General features: G+C 45.9%; 2 protein-coding genes across 3 annotated transcripts in view; both read left to right on the top strand.

Moving 5' to 3' along the window:
* LOC149335041 (cytochrome P450 3A14-like) overlaps positions 1 to 14,537 on the top strand; it is a 46,967-nt gene extending 32,430 nt beyond the window's left edge. For both annotated transcript variants that reach the window (XM_089553727.1, XM_089553726.1), the window contains 10 exons: positions 1,538 to 1,663; positions 4,327 to 4,564; positions 5,543 to 5,667; positions 7,813 to 7,900; positions 9,151 to 9,220; positions 10,037 to 10,145; positions 10,758 to 10,849; positions 12,543 to 12,683; positions 13,115 to 13,277; positions 14,392 to 14,537. In XM_089553727.1, coding sequence (XP_089409853.1) covers positions 1,538 to 1,663; positions 4,327 to 4,564; positions 5,543 to 5,667; positions 7,813 to 7,900; positions 9,151 to 9,220; positions 10,037 to 10,145; positions 10,758 to 10,849; positions 12,543 to 12,683; positions 13,115 to 13,277; positions 14,392 to 14,475 — 1,236 coding nt within the window. In that variant the 3' untranslated portion in view covers positions 14,476 to 14,537. The remainder of the gene's footprint in view (positions 1 to 1,537; positions 1,664 to 4,326; positions 4,565 to 5,542; positions 5,668 to 7,812; positions 7,901 to 9,150; positions 9,221 to 10,036; positions 10,146 to 10,757; positions 10,850 to 12,542; positions 12,684 to 13,114; positions 13,278 to 14,391) is intronic.
* A 5,031-nt stretch (positions 14,538 to 19,568) lies between these two features.
* The window catches only part of LOC149335030 (uncharacterized), a 77,090-nt gene continuing 76,073 nt past the window's right edge, over positions 19,569 to 20,585 (top strand). The window contains exon 1 of the mRNA XM_089551739.1: positions 19,569 to 19,672. The gene's annotated coding sequence lies outside the window, so the exon portion shown is untranslated. The remainder of the gene's footprint in view (positions 19,673 to 20,585) is intronic.

Raw genomic sequence — 20,585 nt, 5'->3', positions numbered from 1 at the left:
AACCTTAATAGTTATGTGCGAATATTAGAATTTTTTTTTAATTTGCTCCTATTCGATACGCTTTCAAAATTCAAATAGTGCGCTTTCAAAATTATCAGACATCAGTTAAATATAAGCTTCAAGTTCTAGCATAGTTTTCAGATAATTGGCACGAAATTCAAACAAGACACGCCATATTTTTCTTAGCCTACTTTTTCATAAACAAGGTGTACTCCAAAGTCGCACAGCATGTTGCCGCGATTGGCGTGCGCGGGGAATGAAGGCTGGGCTACGGACGGGGTTCATTCGTGTGGCGGTGTTCATAATGCTCATACATGGCCTCCAAGATTGGGTGACGTGGAAGGGCTGCAGCAAGATGAGCGAACCGTGCCTTGATGCCTTTTCTGAGAAGCCATGGCTCGTACTAGCTCCCGCCCCTTATATCTACTCAGGCGCAGCACTAATTTATCCGCTGTCGTCAACAGTACCAAGCGCTAATTTTTGTATGCGGTTGGCAGAATTGACATATTTCTGCCGTAATGCCCGCAGAAGCACAAGAAAGCCATTAAGAAATATAAAATTAAATTTTTTTTTTTTGAAAATAGTACGGCTTACCTGGTGATCAGGCTGCACAGCACCGGACAGCCGATGTCGAGTTTTGGCTGTTACGGTTAACTTTGAACCACGAAAACGAAAGCGCTACTGAATGCCGTTCAAAGAAACTTTGCACAGTCAACGAAATAAGCACGTTTCACAAATGTGCCAAATATGTATTTGTTTTGCGAATTAGATTGGAGGCTATTTATACACTATATATGTCATTTTTGTCCTTTGTGGTCATTAAACAATTATCCACTGGAGCCAAAAACCGCCCAATCATTTCCTTTAACTGCTGCAGAAGCCGCCCTTTTTTTGGCTGCAGCAGTTTTTTTTTTTTTTTTCAAAAACTTGATGCAAGCAGGCAATTCGAACAAAAGTATTGATTTACTGTACTACATTTCTTCCCTGCTGCACTGGTACCAACAATACTTACTGTTAACAACATGTACCATTGAAACATAAATACATCTATTTTTAATGAGTTAAAATTTAATTTTCCGTCGTAAGCGGAAGGACTACAGCGATCGCTCAAACACTGTGAAAACTGGCGGCCGCAAAAGCATGGGACTTCCCCCTTTACGGTAACAAAGAGAGCACTAATCCAAATGCAGCTAATAATCTAGAAATTTTAATATCATCACAAATTCAGTTGGTGCATTTACTTCCTAAGGTCTGTGTACCACGAATGGCCACATACTAGAAGTTCCGGTCTTGCGAAGGGAATTTTCATGCCCTCCTCCACACAGTTGTCTATGTCGATCCCGGATGTTGCAGGGTTAGAGTTCTATATAAACTGGCACTTATCACCAGATTACTGCGTGTAATGGAACACTATAACCCTTTGACGTAACTGATGCTGCCCTTAGTGTTGAATTTCACTCATGCCGCGGACTCTGCAGATGCACCTCCCATGTTCTAATGTGTTTCTGTGGGTTAACTACCTCCCGTCTGCATGCAGATAACGATGGCAACAATGCAGCAGCATCCATTCCTGGGAAGATCAGTACTGCATGTTCCTGCTCCCTACTGGAAGAACATCCGAAGCTGTGTGGCCACTGTCCTTTCTCCAGCCAAACTTAAGCAGGTGAGCATGCATTCACCTGAGTCGCGCATTGTAAGGAGTACATAGTGTCTGCCTGCGCTGTTGCAGTGTCAAGGAATGGAAAGGAAGTCGCAGCGAGAGAGAGAGAGAGAGAGAGAGAAAACTTTTATTCGTACCCGCCATAAATGGCGAGGAAGAAGGCTTTAGCCTAAACCCCCTTTCATTCCCCTAACAGTCGGCCGAAATCACTTGGGACTCGGTGGCGGTCAGGGTGAGATCGATGACTTGACTTTAAAAATCTGTTGCTATCCGTAATGCCTACCCTAGGTTCATTTCTTTTTTCTCACGAATAACAAGTTGCAGTTTTTTAAGTGCCAATTTTCCTATCATATTGTGACGAAGACGACGAAGCTGGCAATACAATACGAGGTCTGTTGGAAAAGTATCCGACTTTATTTTTTTTTTTTGCGAACACCTGATGGATATGAGACAAGCGCGCTTGCATCAGGCGACCTTGAACCTTCATGCGCATGCATGAATTTTTTCCCGCCTGCCGATAGCGTCAGTCGCTGGGAAGCAGCGTTTGAGTGAGGCAGTGTGCAGTGCTCTCGGCAGTGTGCAGTGCTTTATTGCAAGGAAAATGGCGGAGTGAAAGGAGCAGCGCTACTGCTGCGACCTTGAACCTTCATGCGCATGCATGAATTTTTTCCCGCCTGCCGATAGCGTCAGTCGCTGGGAAGCAGCGTTTGAGTGAGGCAGTGTGCAGTGCTCTCGGCAGTGTGCAGTGCTTTATTGCAAGGAAAATGGCGGAGTGAAAGGAGCAGCGCTACTGCTACAAATTTTGCCATAAACTTGGCGACAGCCGAGTGGAAACCATTCTAAATATTCAGACGGCTTTCGGTGAAGATGCTATGAGCAGCACACAGTTTAAGCAGTGTTACAATTGTTTTAAGGATGGCCGCACATCGGTGGAGAACGAGCCACGCTCCAATCGGCCATCAACATGCCAAAATGACCAGGTCATTGCCGAACTGAACGCTATGGTGATGCGGGACTGTCGCGTGACTATCCGAGAAATTGAGGAAGAGGTGGACATGAGCAATTTCTCCGCACATTCATTTATCACCGAGATTTGGCCATGGAGAGAGTTGCGGCGAAATTAGTGCCGAAGCTGCTCACGGTGGAGCAAAAGCAGCTTCGTGTTGAAGTCTCACAGGACATGCTGGATTCCGCAAACAGTGACCCCGACTTCATCAACATCATAATCACTAGTGACGAGTCTTGGGTGTACAGGTACGACCCGGAAACCAGATCCCAGTCGCCAGAGTGGAAGCATTCCACGTCACCAAGACTTAAGAAGGCCCGCCAATTGCGCAGAAATGTGAAAGTGATGCTGACTGCTTTCTTTGACACCCTCTGTGTGGCAGACCACGAGTACGCACTCCACAGGGTCAAACAATGACCAAAGAGTACTACAGGGATGTCCTCCGTCACCTACGCGATGCTGTGCGGCGCAAGAACCCGGAGCTGAGGTCAACAGGAAATTGGCGCACCCATCACGCCAATGCTCCTGCACATTCCTCGCACTCGAATCAGAATTTTTGGTGAAAAACCAGACTCCTGTAGTTCAACAGACTCCTTACTGTCCTGATATGGCCCCTGCGATTTCTGGCTGGTTCCCAAAATCAAAAGGCAATTGGAAGGAGCGCGATTTCAGACAAGGAAGAACATTATGCCGTGGCCGTGGCCTCGTGGCAGAGCGCCCGCCTCGGCTTCGGGAGGTGATGGGTTCGACTCCCGCCACCGGCCGGGTACCCACCGGTTTTCTCAAAATGGGTACAAGCTATGGCCCGGCCTGGTGCTCGGCTTACTAGGGCTACATTGCTTGGGAAAGGAGCCTGCGCCTTCAAATCCCGTCACTGTGGGCAGAGAGTCGTGTAGACAAAGCGAAGTCTAACAGACCTCGTATATGAAAGCGGCCGAAAGAGGAACAAAGCTACTAATTACCACTATTACGTTCACAGACGGTATCAGTGCTCAGAATCCACTTAGACACCCCAGTGTCGCTTTTAATATTATGAGGCGTATTAATCTATGGAGACGTGCATTTAAGCTAGACAACATTTATCATGCTCAGAACTAGTGAAGACGTCACAAGGAATTACTGTAACATTGCAATATAAAGAACAACCAGGATGCCATTACTGATGGCACCGTCATTAGAATAATTTTAAAAACAAACATTCATTAAGCGAAAAATTAGAGAATAGTAAATTTAGCTCATTTTGATAATTCCTTATATTTTAAAGACGCTAAAACCACGCGCAAATGCGGGCAAAATACGAAGTTGCTACATCACCTGTAACTGTTACGACCACAGAGTTTTTTGGCCGTTTCGGAGTTAAGGTTAGCATTTTCTGTCAGTTATTTTTCAGTAGACCTCTTGCATGTCTGGAAGCTGACACTTTGCCCTTTGAAAAATGTTTGCGAAGGATAGCTTCGTTCACGTATGTTAACGGTTCGTGTAGTCGCGCGATTAGAAATGAAAACTCAGTTTTTGCGATCTTTGTCAGCGCTGATACATGGGGCAATGCAGGACTAAAAGGCCTCGATTCAGGGCTACTCGTCGAGAACTTCTTGCGAAGTCATGCCTGAAACACGTTCCTGACCAATACACCATTCCCTTCCCGTTCCACGGCGCGCAGATGATGCCAGCTCTCGAAGAAGACGTCAACATTTTCCTGCGCTCGCTGGAGCAGTACGCCGACACGGGCGAAGAAGTACACATGATGCACGCGTACGAGCCCTTCGCCATGGACCTGACCGGCAGGCGCTGCTTTGGGACACCGGAGCGATTTCAAGAGCACCCTGACCACCCGGTGCTCAGCCTCGCCAAACGCACCGCTTGCAATGGAATGACCGGCGCCCTCCACATGGTGGGACGTGAGTACTTTCGTCTGCTCCTCTGCCATTGTTCGCTGCTCCCGGCCGAAGTAGGCTGTGGGACATGACCTCACGATGACACGGGCAGAAACTCGTCGCACACGTATAAACGCTGGTCACGCCCATGCCACGCTCCCCTTATAAAAATGGTCTATAGATAGTCTATAGACTTCTTACTGACTCTATTGACTTCCTATAGATAGTGCTTTTTGTCTATTCATAGTCTATTGACTGTCTATAGACAAAAATCAACTAAAAGTTTATGGCCATAAATCTATAGATTGTCTATAGACTGTCTATGGCACTTGTATGGTCTATAGACTGTTGTCTAGGATTAGTCTATAGACAGTCTAGAGACTTTATAGACATAAGACTTTTATAAACATAAGTCTATAGACAATCTATAGACTGTCTGAAACTTTTTTTGTAAGGGATGGTGTGCCTGTGGCGACGCCAACGAATAGCGGAGAACGACGACACTTTTGACACGCCGGTCGAGTTTTATCGCCTTTAATCCCGAGTCTGGAAGGAAATTGGGAGGCGGTCGTAAGACGCGTTGGCCGAACAGGGTATCTGCCTCTCGGCCGGACCGGACATGGTAGCAGCCTAGTGGCGGCGCCGCGACCTGCCCGTCCGTGCCTGTGGTTGGCCGTTTGCTTCCCCGCCTCCAGTTTATTTCGTCATCAAGTTCCTCACGGCAAAATGCAATGAAAACTAAATAATGTTTACATAACACTGCCCCTGTTGAAACGCCTGCCCTTGCGCTTTAGGTGTAAAAACCGTACAGCGTGCAGCAACCGTATGGTCACAAAAGAAACGCTATGTGCTTTACCGAGCTTTCACAGCTAATCGAAAATCTCTACTGACTCGAGTCGTTCAGTTGTTTTTTTTTATTTCTTTTCCAGTAAGTTGAGAAATCTGCGTAGCTTTCTGCTTTCCGCTCTATAAAAAGTCTCATAGTTTCTTTCTTCTTTCCAGAGTGCGTCGGCAGTTTGGGGCAGTTCATGAAGCCGCTGAGCTGCCTTTCGCTCTTACCTGCACGCTTCCATTCCAGGAAAAAAGAGCTACTGAAGAGGATCGAAACAAGAAGCAAGGACCCTTCGGTACGTCGAGACTTCTAGGATTTTATACTCGCGTGAGATTCCGAACCCCTGCGCGAGGACCTTGTGGGGCATCCTTGTGAGGACCTTGTCAAGAACTGATAGTGGTATCAGTTACCTGTCCGCATACCACTAATTGTCCGCATACCACTCATCTCATACTGTCTAATGACAGACGGACACACGAACGGATGGATGGGACGATGAATTTTATGGACGAATGAATGGATTTGATGGAGAGATGGACGGACAGAAGGAGCGTCCTTTTTGAATCGGAGTACTAGGGGGCGCCACGAGGGTTCATTGTTTTCTTTTAACCATTTTTTGCAGCCTTTGTTTTTTTCCCAAATAAGGGCTGACTTTGAACTTAGCCTCCTTTAAGCTATGAATTCCAGTAACTTTTAGGCTATGGCAACATGGTTCTCAGCACGCTCTCGACAACGCTTCTGTGCTTTTCAGCTACGAATCCTCCATCGTCTCCATCGTCTAATTCACGCTACCTTTCTTATGTTTGAATCTATAGGACTTCAAAGATGTTAATCATGTCGGCGTTGACATCTCGCTATACTGAGACATTCTGCATGAACAGCCAGAGAGACAGGAGATAGTGGGGAAAAACCGTTACATTTTGTTACTTAGCGCCAGCTAAGTTTTCAACATGCTATCAAATGAATTAGGCATCAAACTGAACTTAAGGCTAAAGCGATTGATGTTTATCAAACATAGATAGAAATTTCGAAGTGAGCCTCGGTGAAAAAACAAGGAAAAGCAAAAAATAAGCGAATTTCTGCCGACCACTTTTTTCGACCGCTAACAGGATCGGCAAAAGCGTCCTAGACTCAGGCCGCATACTGACGTTCAGGTTCGAGTGTTGGCACTACAATCTTCTCTCGCATCTGCAAAGTGTATTTGTCCGTATATACTGACACGAATCACTTTGGCCGTAAGCTAAGCCCACATTCATGACTATCACACGCACTTTTTTCCTGTGACAAACACAGAGCTTGCCGCAAAAGCTTTCCATCTAACACTGACTAAAATTTAATAACTGGACATAAGTTTAACAGAAATTATTTGATGCTGCTCACTTGCTTAATAGAGAAAATATTGCAACATAGATTAAATTTAATCCTGGGATTGGTTACCAGAGTAATAAAGTGCTGTACTGGCCATAGTCTGTGATTTCCAACTGCTCTCTTTATTACATTACCAGTTTATTATAATCGTATACTATACAGGTGATAAGTGCTGCTTGGCTATTCGTAAACAAGACAAACGTAATCCACGAGTCTGCGAAAGAGAAGAATTTGTAATGATTCGTTACGGTGGCATCAAATGTTGAACCGCACCAGTGTATTTCCTTGCGGCCAGGACGCGTCGGCTAATACTGCAAAATGCAGCCAATGCTTTGGTGCGAACATATGTACTCCGCCGGTCATTTTTCGACACTATACATAGGCTGCATGATGTCCTCCTAATTTCTCTCGCTCTCGTTGCCCATAAAGCTTTGGCAGGAAGGCCAAAAGAGCATCATTCAAACTAGCCATTTTCCACCGCAGTGCCCTGAATTTTTCACCCCGGTGCCCTGAAGACCGTTTGCCGTCGACATGACTTATCGTTGTTACGCATTTTGTTACTTTCTTGCTTTTACCAACTGTGTTTACCTGTTTTAAGTTTTTGTCACATGTTCATTTTCCTCTGATTGTGCCCCTCTGCAATAATGCCCCTGAGGCGCTGCAGGTACTTGTATAAATAAATAAATAAACAACGGGATAAACCGGTTCTGACTACAGCTTGAGCTCGTAAATGGTTTTTAGGGTGAATAAGAAACAAAAGCGGCAAGTAGCGCTCCTAAGATGTGCCATCGTGTTAAAAAGAGTTCACAGGCCACTGTGCTCGCTGTTTTCCTGCGTAGATGGAAACTAGCAGTACCTCTGAAGTTGTGTGAAGAAGTAACACTGGACCTTCTCCACACACTGCGCAGTCCATGAGGACTACATGGGTACGCTAAACGAGCTGTACTGTAGGGTCCTGATGCAAACCCAGCGGCATGGGAACTTTTGAGAAGGCTTTGAACTGAGGAACATGTACGACTGAGCTTCTGATTCAGAAAAGTTATGTCCCTTTCTTTGTTTGTTTCTTACACAGTTCCGAAAGCCAGACATTCTTCAGCACCTGCTTGAGGCGAAATATGTGGAGCGCGGAACCACCAATGGGTCGAATCACGAGGAGAACGGTGAGTCGCGCTTTTTCTTGACCGGCGCGTTTGAGCCACCAGCTTCAAAGCTGTTGGCTTTGCAGCTAGTTTAAACCAGCTGCAACCAACTCCACGGCTGCAACCAGTAGCAGCAGTGTACTTAGGAACCTTATTCTGCAATGCCTGCGTGTGGCTTGCTTCTATGTGCCATTTTTGTCAATGAATGAACTTTTATTATTAGGCAATTTGCATGTCAGAATTGCCATGATCTCCAATCAATTCGCGGCATCCAATCTCTGACCGCGAATTTCTGAACCCTACCACTCCTCCCAATAGCCTATTGGCTTCCGATTACGTTTCCGTAATTCCCTCATCCATCTTGTCACTACTGATAGTACACCGGTTGGCTGTTGTATGCATAGATGTAATGCGAAAACTACTTCTGATTCTGAATCTGTTTCAGCTTCGAAATTTTAAACGGACTACCTGCATGCAAAATAATTAACAGTAATTAAAGGCCACCAACCACAGTGACTCACTGAAAACAAACACCGAAGTTGACTTACGATTCCATTGTTGTGATATTTGCTCGTTCTTGTTGTATTTTACACACGTAGGGGGCGCATCTGCATGCTGTCCCACCACCGCCATCGCCCAAAAAGAAACAGACCCCATAGATCTAGGGCATACTGCAAGAAGCGCTGAGTGATGATGATGATTGCATTTAAATGACTTCAAGGGAAGCCTGGTCAAAAAGCGCTCCGACCAACGTGTTTGGGTCTGCACGCGCTCGAGCCCCCCAAAAAACAGGACTATGCAAAAGATTACGCCCTTTCAGGAAACCCGGCAGGCATCTGGGTTTACTGGAAATCGAACTCTGCACCTGTTGGATGCACGGCGGATGCTAGAAGCACGGATTCACAAAATTCGCATAGCTGCGCACGAGTTACATGCGAGCAACGAGAAACGCCGCAAGTGTTAGCGGAATACGTGCTAATTTCGCACTGCGCCTGAATTGTGTCTGACTTTTGTAGCTCTTCTGCGACCAGTGGGCCGCTCGTGTCGTCTTTTCTTCGTTTTGTGCCTTGTCTTCTGTATAATTAGATGGTAACCAACTTGCCCTGCTTTCTGTCTTTCTAAGCTATAGAGAGGCGTCGTCGTCGGAAGGAGGCGCTCTTTTGCATATTAGTTTTCTCGGTGGCTTGCGGAGGAGTGTTAGTGGTCGCCATTTTTAGCTCGCTTCGTGCACCAAATTCACCTATTGGTCTCTGTTCCTTCTTTCCCGCAAGGAATCTCCAAGTCGAGGTCGTTAACCATGGACGAAGTGATGACCTCTGCCGGAACGCTCTGTCTCGCTGGGTAAGACGCGCCAAGAAAACAACTGCGCTCAGCGAACCCTTCCTCACTCGCACGGCTTATGCTGAAAAGGCACTGAGGACAAACTGAAGTCCGCCTTTATCAATTAGCTGCCTCGTTCTCGTGAAAAAGCAGCTGAGTTCCACATTCCACATGCTTACATCTGACCGCGGTCACACTATGACCTGATTCAAGTGGCCATTCAAGAAATGCGTATGCTGTCAGCGTCTTAGTGCAGCAGCTTAATGGACAATGTCACCATATCCCTGAGCGGCGCATTTAACAAAAGAAAAAAGCTTATAATCTACGGAACGCACCTTGTTGGACAAGAAAAGGTACAACTGTGGTAGTGCACCATTCGTAACATGGACTGACGAAGGAATTTTCTTCCTGTCGAATTGCATTATTTTTTCCGTTCTTATTATTTTCTCCTTTTCGATACTTACCGTTCTTCTGTAACAAAACTCCTCCGTTTGTTGCTCTTGGCTCGTGTCCGTGTCTTGTACCTTCCTTTTCACTCCGTTACTGTTTCACTCAGTAAAGACACCCGAATTGTCCACTTGAGCGTTTGTTTCCATGTCACTAGCCTTTGACTATTGGTCCGGAAAGCGTTTCTCTAATGTTTAAATGTTACGATGAAAATAAAGATAATTATAATGACTTCACTACGCACTAGAAAACTATACAGCCACGATTGGCGACTGACTGCGAATCACAATCTGCAGATGTTTACAAACAAAGCATTTATGAATCACCAATATGCAATATGTTTTAATGCCTAAATAGTGCGCTCTATGAAGAAGGCCCTTTCTAACGCAGGTTTGAGACAATGGCAACGTCACTGAGTTACGTAACCTTTACACTCGCCCAGCATCCGGATGTGCAAGAGAAGGTGCGCGAAGAAGTCAGAGAGGCTGTACGCGAACAGGTAAGGAAGCAAGATAACGGTTTCTGCTTACGTGCCTGTCTGTGATTGAGTTCCCACGAATTTAAAGACAATCATAGCTCTCCTACCGAGAGCGCGCGTGGTGCGAATGCCACAGTGGTGTACCATTGCCGCAGGTGAAGCAATAAGAGCCGCACTACCGCCAAAGGGCAGCGAAGGAATTACAGCTAACATTCTCCATTTAGTGCCTGGCGTCGCCTGTGCTGTTATCCAGTATTGTGCACAGAAATAAAAAGTAGGTTGGATCTGAGGGGGACATAAATGAACTGCAGCCGACCGCCATAACGAAGCAAGTATCCTTCGTTTTTACATACCGCAATTTAGGATGACTGACATTTCGTTTTGCACACCATATTTCAGAGCTTACCGTTCACTAGAGCTCCAGTAAGTATAGGCTAGACGTCATGTAGCGATTTGCGTTTGCGTATACGCTATCCGCACTGCTTCCACGGCGTTAAGTGGTGAAGTTTGGTGCAGGCACAACGAGTGTTATGAGGCATCTGTTAGCGTTCTAAAAGCGGGGCCGCACACCGTTGTATTAGGCGTCGCCATTGTCAGCGCGGGACACTGTGTAATAAAGAATCCCTCGTTTAGGGAACGCTGGATTACGAGACTGTGATGAAGAAGCTGAATTATCTGGAGCAAGTCATGAACGAGACTCTACGCCTGTATCCTCCGGGTCTCACGTGAGTGTGCCAGCCACTGCTCTGCATGCGCGGAGCAATTTGCAGTTGTTTATCGTACGTCATCCCCTTTTCTCAAGAAGTTGGCACGTGACCTTTTGTTCAAGTCTGCAATTAGTAAATACAAGGGGGGGTACTGCGCACAAAAAGACACGGACAAGAAGGTAACACAACAAGCGCAGACTCGCGACAGTCGCGAGTCTGCGCTTGTTGTGTTACCTTCTTGTCCGTGTCTTTTTGTGCGCAGTACCCCCCCTTGTATTTACCATGATTGACCGACTAGCCCAACAAAGTACGCTCTTAAACTGCAATTAATTGCGGGCATGTCTGCGTGCGGTAGCCACTTGACAGAAACATTGAGTGCTTTCCGAGCGGAGCCCTTTTTCGACCCTTAATTTTTCCTTCCGGAACACGAAAGACGAGCATCACCAGCGATACCTGAACAAATCCCCTGACATTAAAGGGCTCTTGAAACTGTTTTGAAGACAGCTATAAAATGAGTGCACTATGCGGATTAACTGCCATCCAGCGTTCATGCCTCGTACAGGTTCTCAAAAGCCGGCCGATATTAAGCATGAAAGGCTTTTACCTCCCGTTGTCGGCGACCTTGAGGTAACGTCGAGCCAAAACCGGGAGCCAACATCCGGGCACAGATTTCCAGTCATCCGGGAGCCGAAACAGAACCATCCGGGCACCGAACGAGTTTTAACGAGACGAGTTGGCTGTCAGGGGCCGTTGAGAGAGGGCTGGTCCAGGTGAGAATCATGGAGGAAAAAAAAAGTTTGTTTTTTTCCTCCATGGTGAGAAGGGCGCTGCGCGGTACAACGGCTTCCGCGCCGTCGCCGAGGGTGGCGCCATGGTGCCACACCCTCACCCACGTAAAAGACCCCCCGAGACGCTGTTGGTCGAGGCGGCAACAGTTGGAAGCACGTCCGGCATTTGGAATCAAGTCTGTCGCTGTGCTGCGGCGTCAGCTCATGGCGTTTCGACCTAACCCGCTGCTTCTCCAACATTCTTGTCTGGCCTGCGTCGCATGGTGGCATCCTAGGTGAAGCACCCGGTATATTTTTGTAAAAGCAATTACTTTAGCCCAGCGGTATTCAAATGGGTGGGTGCTACACTCTGGGTAGCAGCGAGGCGATTCTCATCAAACGAGGGAAATATGGGACAAGCCTATAATCAATCGAAAGGCATTCCCAGCAATTGTCCACTTCTAAAAGCGTAGAGTGTCCCAACAGACCCAGCAAACACTCCGGATTTGACACCTGATTTTTTGCTCCTATCTCGGGCGATCGGAGATAGCCTGCAGGAAAAACAGTATAATGACGACGTCACAAGCAGTGTAAAGAGGAGCGTCACTAACGTGAATACAGATGTTTAGCGGAGCATGGCGGCTCTTGTTCAGACAACATAGGACAACCGATGATCGCGACTGTACGTAGAAAACGTGCTTAGCTCTTTATGCGCTCAGCGAGCAAGTGTCGCCGCAATGACTGTCTTTTGTAACTACCCAGAAAGTGAGTATATGGCATTATTTGTGGATCGACTCGTGTTCTGTCAGTTGCCTGTGCGATAAATTTTAGTTCTTCATGTTAATGCTATCTGCTAACAAAACGCAGCATTGCAAATCAGAACGAGGAAGGGTGCATTCTTTACGCCAGCTTGCCAATCATGGGTGCTCTGTGGCTCTTTTCAGGTTTGTCACCAGGACGGCCGAACAAGACTTCGAGTACAAGGAACTAAAGTTCAAAGCTGGGACATGCTTCATGGTGCCGCTATACCAGATAATGAGGGACGCACGCTTCTGGCCTGAGCCTCTGGAATTCAATCCAGAGAGGTGAGACAGCAACCTTTCGATACTCAACAATGGCACGCACTGAGCATCGTCACTACCTTGGCCAGTTTAGGGTGCCACACTGACGACCTCTGTCGTGCGGCGACATCATCCAGGCAACTCTTGAATACCGATAACAGCCAGGCGATTGTTCTCGCCGCCAAAGTGCTGGCATAACTTCGTTATAACTCCCTAGATATTGATATTTCTTGTCGTGAAACTTGTGAATGTCAGCTTTTGCACATCAGGTTACACTGGTATTTAGCGTTGAGTGGATTACTTTTGGGTACAACAGGCTCGGCGTCGCTTACCGACAAGACTACGGTCTGAAATGCAGCGTTTTTTTTTTTCCTTATAAGAATGTGATTTACGAAAAAACTACAAGAGGGCGACTGCCGCTTTGGGAATAACTACTCTGTTCGTTCAAACGCTAGGTTCTCTCCTGAGAACGAGGACAAGCTGAACAAGAGGGCCTACTTGGCGTTCGGCATTGGACCGCGCAACTGCCTTGGCATGAAGATCGCCGTGCTGTACCTGAAATTCACGATAGCGAAGCTGGTGCAAAAGTATAGCTTTCATCTCGGGCCATCACAAAAGGTAAGAGACAGATCTTCGAGTTCAGCAGCTGGCAAATCTGCATTCCCATGTAACTCTCCCGCATTCAAGGAAATGTGATAAAAAAGAAAATTTTAAAATTAACTATCTGATACAGTTACCATCATGTACGAGATGTTTACTAGCTCGCCAATTGTTTTCCCTATTTTCGCTTCAGTTACATGGCCTAACGGTCAGAAGTCCTGAACGCAAAAGCACCCTAACACGTAGCCATTAAGCACGCAAGGTGTATGTGCTGTGCGCATACCCAAATTTTCGGGACAAAAGAAGTTTTGAGAGATAAACCATTTCTGACCGCAATTTTTTCTTACAATAGAAGATTTCACTACAACAATCAATACATCCGCAGATCACCCTACGACAGTCTTGCTTTTTTTTTATTAACGTTTTTGCTATCGTCAAAGGCGTTCCTCATTGGTGTTGTATGGTAGTCAGGTAGTCATAACTGTTCAATGCGGTCGATGGAAACACTTCAAAAGAAAGATTTTGATACATATCAGAAGAATGGACCATTACCTTCAATGATTCCATAACAGTACCTTAAATTTTCCAATATTCGAAATTTTTGTCCGAGAATGTTGGATATGAATGACGCCAAAGTCTGTCACGTGGCTTCCCTCCTAAATTCAACTTGGGGGTGTTAATGCCTGCTTACCATACCGTACCATACCGTACCATACCGTACCATACCGTACCATACCGTACCGTACCATACCATACCATACCATACCATACCATACCATACCATACCATACCATACCATTTGCTTAAGACGCGCCCTGTCCAGATGCGTGTCCAAGTAGGCGATTACGAACAGTCGCTCATCTGCAACGTGGCCCTGGCTGCCAATTTTTCCTGTCTGATATCTCGCACGCGTCGTCTTCAAGGACTGTATGAATGGAGTATCTACAGTCTGGTAAACCTAGTAAACATGTTCACACCAAATGATATAGTGCGGACTTAGGGACCAAAGCAACCATTATACAGTACTCCCCAGTATTTTCCTAACAGTGTACGAATACTGACTACATTTCGATGTAGTCGATAGTTGAAGCCAGAAGAACTCGAGCTTGTATTGATTTTTTTTTTTTTTCAGGGAGAACTGACGTTGGCCTCTCATGCAATGGTGTCTGAACCTAGCGAAGGACCATGGGTCATCCTTCGTCACGCCAAGCCCTAATAATGGCATGCTGTGCGAGTTTGTAAATAAGTGTGTATTACTTTCAGAAAAGCAGACAGAAACACTAGGCTCTAAGTGTTGTTACGTTCTGCACGAACATGTTTTTTTTTTTTGCTACAACAAAATCAATAAATTTCGACATAGGTTTAACTGCGTGGGTCTGAATGTTTTGGGATCCGCATATATGTGACAAAAAAGTCGTCAGGTGCACAACTACAATGTCAAAAATTCGAAGGGACACCTAATTCTATTATGCGTTGGCAGTGCGATATATCATTAGCGTATGTGGATGCATTTACCGAAAGTGATGACACTTCCGTCATCACTTTCGAAATTGACGTCGCCAGACCGGAAGTACCGGAAGTGATGACACTTCTGGTCTGGCGACGTCACTTTCCTCCGGCCAATGAAAATGCTTCAGTTTGGTGTCGTCACTTCGCTCCAGCCAATCAGCGAATTTAGCTTCCGACAACACAATTTCTTCCCGATGAGGACACTAATGTTGTCACGTTCAAATAAGTTACTAACCTGCACAATACAAGCAGCCGCTTCGTCAACAGAAGGGTCAACAATTCTCTTTCAGGTGAGAATACTTTGCTGTTCTCTCTTCCTATACAGCCAGAGTGGTGGACGGGAAGAAGGAGAAGAGGGCGAACCTCGAGACAAGGCCGATGACGTACTTGGCATAAATGAGATTTCGGCCTTAATTTTACTCATGGTTTTTTGCATAGATAAGTCAGTGGAAGACATTTTCGCACAGATGTCGTTCGTTGCAGAAAAAACTGCTCTGAATTCAACTTCACGTTTTGAAGTAACAGCGACTGCTCCCCCCGCAGCGCCATAGTAAGTCGTCTGCTTTTTTTTAGCCAAACACAACAGACGCCAAGATAGAAAGATACAGCGAGCGAATGTGGTGTTATTAAATACGCCATGTAAAGCGGGCTGTCGTGCAGACGGCGCAGCGGATCGCCACCCTATCGCACCTGCAACTGCAATGGTGGCTTGGGCGCTTCCGGTAGGCGCGCGCATGCGCAGTAGGCTTTGTGAAATCGGCCTATTGCCCCGAGGTATAGGAACAATAAGTTACTCTGCTTACGCCGGCGGTGCTTCGATTCCTGCTCGAGGAGGAAGCCCCGTCTAAAATGCAATATTCTCCAAAATACTCTCTGTAAATAAATAACGAAAAATTGTACTTCGCTGGAGAAGTAAAGCAAAGGCAAAGAATGAAAGCGTAATAGTTTTAAAAGCTCAAGCTCATTTTGGCAAATTATTGTGCGCGTTAACAAAATCTGCTGTGGTTTAACTAGTGGCTAACGAGCTTGACTGCATTTTGTTAAATGCAATCAAATCCAGAAATCTTAATAAAACAGTAGTTCATGCAATAGTAGGCGACCCTTCCGGGTGAAATTCAGCAGAGTCCGTTCAAGAATACACCGTCGCCATCTAATTCCCTTATCCTGATTGCCATCGCCTTTATTACACTATACAAGAGCCCTCCACTGCAGTGTTCCTCATAGTCCATGTATACACAGCTTCGAGGCGTTGTGCCCAATAACATCACCACCGTTATTATCAGCCCACTTCCGCCTACTGCTCGGCAGATGGTTCTCCTATTGATATTCGATTAACCTTGACCAGCGCCACCTGTGACCGCCCTGTACTTGCATGCTTCCTAGTATCATCTTTCCATTTGAGGCCCGTGTGCTGTGCGATGTCAGTGCACGTTAAAGAACCCCAGGTGGTCGAAATTTCCGGAGCCCTCCACTACGGCGTCTCTCATAGCCTTAGTCGCTTTGGGACGTTAAACCCCATAAACCAACCAACCAACCATTTGATTTTCTTCCAACATCTCTGTTCACCTTCCCTTCAAATCCACTCCGTTACCCCTTACAAACCATTGGTTGCCATCCTTTCGCATCGCATGCCTTGCCCGTGTCCATTTCCTCCTCTTGATTTCAGATAGGATACCAAGTATATCACTCATATCATCTTGCAGTAAAATAAATGGGCCACAGTTCTGCGGCTGAAACGAAGAATGGAGCACTGTGCATCCTGCAGTGGCATCTCATCTGTGGTTACAAGGAATGCGAGCACACTGTTACAAACGAGAAGGAACCCCCCCCCCCCCCTCCCCCCAAACTAACGAGGTACAAACATGTGCGACGCAAAAACGGGGACGAATCCAGAGAGCAGCTCAACGGATGATGAACGCAGGCGGCGACGGATGGGCCGAGCCTCTGTCCGAGGAATCCGCTTCGCGACGCAGTGGCGTAATGGCAACCGGCTGCCTCAAGTCGCCGAAGAAAGAGACCTCCTACGCCCGGCCTTGCAGAACGCGACGCAGCAAGCATAAGGGATCGAGAGGCACGTTGTTGCTCCCTACAGCGAGAATTCAGTTATTGCGAAATCACGCCGATCCTACTCATCTATTTAAGCTGAGTACGCTTCCGCATATGTGGGGCCCACATTATACCGAAGATAATGCAAAACCATGAATGCATTCAGCTACTTGCTGCTATATGCGGATACAACTCAATATCGCAGTGGCAAATTGCCTTCAAAGGATGATCTCCAGTGAATGGCGTCGACCAGCTGTCATGACATCGTGGTCAATCCCCTTCCAACCCCTTGCACTGGCTAATCGGACAGTGCAGGTGGCTGACAGGTGCAAGGAATTAAACGCGACTCCATGAGAACTAGTCGACGCCTTTGGCTAGAGGGCCTTCTTAGAGGGGCATTTGGCACTCTGTCATTGAAAATTCTATCCCGTTATGGAATAATTTTGTCCGTATATCAATCCTCTTTAATCTGCCGCTGATATGCTACAGCCATTAACTGCAGCCACACTGTGTGCCTCGATAGATTTCTAGACTCACCATCATCATCATCAGCCTGACTACGTCCACTGCAGGGCAAAGGCCTCTACCATGTCTCTCCAATTAACCCTGTCCTTTGCCAGCCGCAGCCACCCTATCCCCGCAAAGTTCCTGATCTCATCCGCAAAACTTACTTTCCTGCTAGAATTAAGAAGTCTTAAGATATTCTCCTGTACTTTGCGCGGAAACAGCTTTTCCAGAAGATTGTTTTTTCCTCTCACAGTTTAATAGTGCAACTTTCTGCCAGGTCGATTGTTGAATGTTCGAGATCTATGTGAATTCATCAGTGAATTTATCGTTACCGCACCTGTTGGAGCCCTAACCTGAAAAAAAAAAAATATTTGTAAACAAAATATTTCTATACCGCTTCTGTATTCGTACATAATATTTATAAATCCACTATTTGTAACTAAATGAGCGGCCCCGGTGACCCAGCGGTTAAAGTCCTCTGCTGCTGATCCGAAAGACGCGGGATCGATGCCGGCCGCGGCTGTCGCATTTCGGTGGTGGAGAAAGGCAAGAGGCCTATGTGCAGTGCAATATCAATGCACGTAAAAAAAGTTGAGCCCTTAACTATGGCGTCCCTCATAGCCTGAGTCACTTTCGGGCATTGAAACCCATAAAACCAAACCTGTTTGTAACCAAGTGATTCGAAAAACTTGCAAGTTGTATTAAGAAATGTGTTGGAGTGCAGAAGTGTATAATGAGCGCCTAGGTGGTGACATTTTAGAATAAGAGCTTTAGCGCACACACAGCCTTGAACTCAACATTCATTCTGCAATACACGTCAACCACAAAAAAAAAAATTCGAAAGCGCTGCCTCTCCCCTCAAAACCGCGCCAAAGACCAGGGAAGCAAAACATCTGCACGCTTATCGAAAGATAGCAATCACGCGAAGATTCACATACACTTGCTCATGTCAAGTCAGTTAGCGCTGGTCTGTGTGCCTGTTCTGTGCGTTTGTGCTCAGCTGTTTTCCGGGTGTATCACAATTACGCGTGAACAGGGCTGTGCGCAAATGGACCAGGCCAGAGACAGAGCAATTAAATAATAATCTAATGGCCTGTCATTTGCAGGATTTCAATATTTGCTGCGTTGCATGTTATAGCGCTCGTTCTGTCTTTTTATGTCCCTTTGTCCTAGTCCTATTCGCTAGTTTTTTAATTAATCAATTATTAATTAATTAACCTTTGTTAGGCCTAACCTCGTTTTCTTGCTGTTAAGTTGTCGATGTTTTGTAACTGATTATCTGTATCAGTTATGAGTACTGTTTCTGTGGGTGCCTGTGATTTCGTAACCCTCGCCTGCATGCCTGACATTTGTAAAAATTTCTTGGGACTGATAAACATTGATATTATCTGGTTTAAATAGGTCTGACCACAAGACTAAGTAAATATGTCACTCTCTGTCTCGCAGCCAGAAAGAATGAAGCAAGAAATCTCGATATTTAGTTCCTAAGGTGCACACATAAGTAAACGGAGCATGCTATATATTCTGTTCAACTTGAAATCACGCCTTTCCTATGGGATATGAAGAAACATTTCCTCGTGAGAAAGCGCACTAGCATCCACTACCAGCCTGCACATACTGCACTTGCCTATTTTAATTAAGAAACGCGTGAAAAATGTTCGAAGGCGACAGCGTGCTCCGTCTACCTTTCTCCGCACCAGTATATCGATGCAACAAAACTACAAACATAACTTGCCAAGGAACCACATAATAGATATAACAACAAACCACAAAATGAAACGCGATCTTTTTTGTGCGTCAATATGATCCCGATAAAAAGCGAATAAACATGAAATGAAACGCGATTTTTTTTTGTGCGTCAGTATGGTCCCATTGACAAAAAAAGCGAATAAACTAACTCAAAGCAGCTTGTTTGGTAGCCTGCCATATTTTTGCGTCAGTAGGAAGAGCATCCACTGTGCCGCGGCAGCATCGAGCTGGGGGCGATGCTGAAGAAGTAGCGAGAAGGACGATGAGCAAAAAAAAGAGCGAGGATTCTTTTCTCCCTCGCACCTCAAAGAAGAGAGAGAGAGAGAGAAGTGATGCGCACGCTGAGAGTTCAGAGCGTGCAGACAAACGCCGGACGGAGGGGGTTCCGGTCTAGAAGACTGCGGCGCCGCTGAAATGATGGAAACTTGAGGAAAGAAAAAGTGGTGCATTTCGGGTGCGACAAAAAAGTGCTTCTGTTGCCGCGTGTGAATTCTGCACCTCGCCTGACTGTGTGACTTGTGACTTCGCTGTGTGACTTCAAGTGCCGCACAAGCGCTGGATCAGGCCTTTCAGAACATCTTCTGTCACATCCAGCTTGCAGGGTAAGGCCCGCTTCAGGGCAGCTTTCGGCAGTTTATGCTCAGAATGGGATATGCTAAGCTGAAGTATCTCAGCAACATTAATGAATAGGTGAATCGCTGAAGCGCAGTTTTTTTGTTCAACTTTTGTTACCAATATAACGGTACACCATAACCTATTCGTCCCATAGCAGAAGCTAATAAAGGCCCATAGCCATACAGGCTTGGCAGCAGAATAATACACTGCTAAAACAAAAATATTACACAAAATATGGTATTCAGAGAAGAAAGAAAAAATTGGGAACAATGCACGGAACTATATATGTATTGCCAAGAAAAGTCATTTCACATAATATTCACAGATTCTGGACGTTTTCACTTCAAGTGGAATAATATGTCATCATAGAATTGCAGTAAGCATTTGCCACAGACGTTACGCGTTAAAAGGAGAATGAAATTCAGGTTGCTCGTGGCGGATTTTCTATCTGACGGGAAAGAATAATGTTTGACAACTGCATGGAATCTTCAAAAGTCTTATACAAGAGCATGACAGAAGCCAACATAACATGACGTACAAAACTAGGAGCCTACAAGACGAGTGCTAGGCTGGAAACTAAAACTAACGAGACCAGTTTCAAGGGCAACTGAACATGGTGCGCGCAACATTGGGCGCTGATCAAATACTGCGCCTGCGTTCGAAACAATCTGTTAAGCTGCCACAGTAACCGAGCCCATCGCCTTCCAGGGAGTACAGGTGGAGACGATTGGCCGGAACATGTGCCTCATAGCTTCGTGATCAAAAGTTTCTCTTGTAGTCCACGCGTCCACTTTCCTAAATCTACACCCAACAATTCCGGACAAAAGAATTTTTGAGAGGGAAACCGTTTATGAACGCAATTTTGTTTCACATAATGTAAGATTTCACTATAACAATCAA

This window comes from Amblyomma mixtum, chromosome 7, assembly GCF_055824585.1.
Source record: "Amblyomma mixtum isolate Tamu chromosome 7, ASM5582458v1, whole genome shotgun sequence".
In the NCBI taxonomy this organism is placed as follows: Eukaryota; Metazoa; Arthropoda; class Arachnida; order Ixodida; family Ixodidae; genus Amblyomma; species Amblyomma mixtum.
The sequence above is the reverse complement of the archived record's forward strand: the minus strand, read 5'-3'. Positions and strand labels throughout refer to the sequence as shown.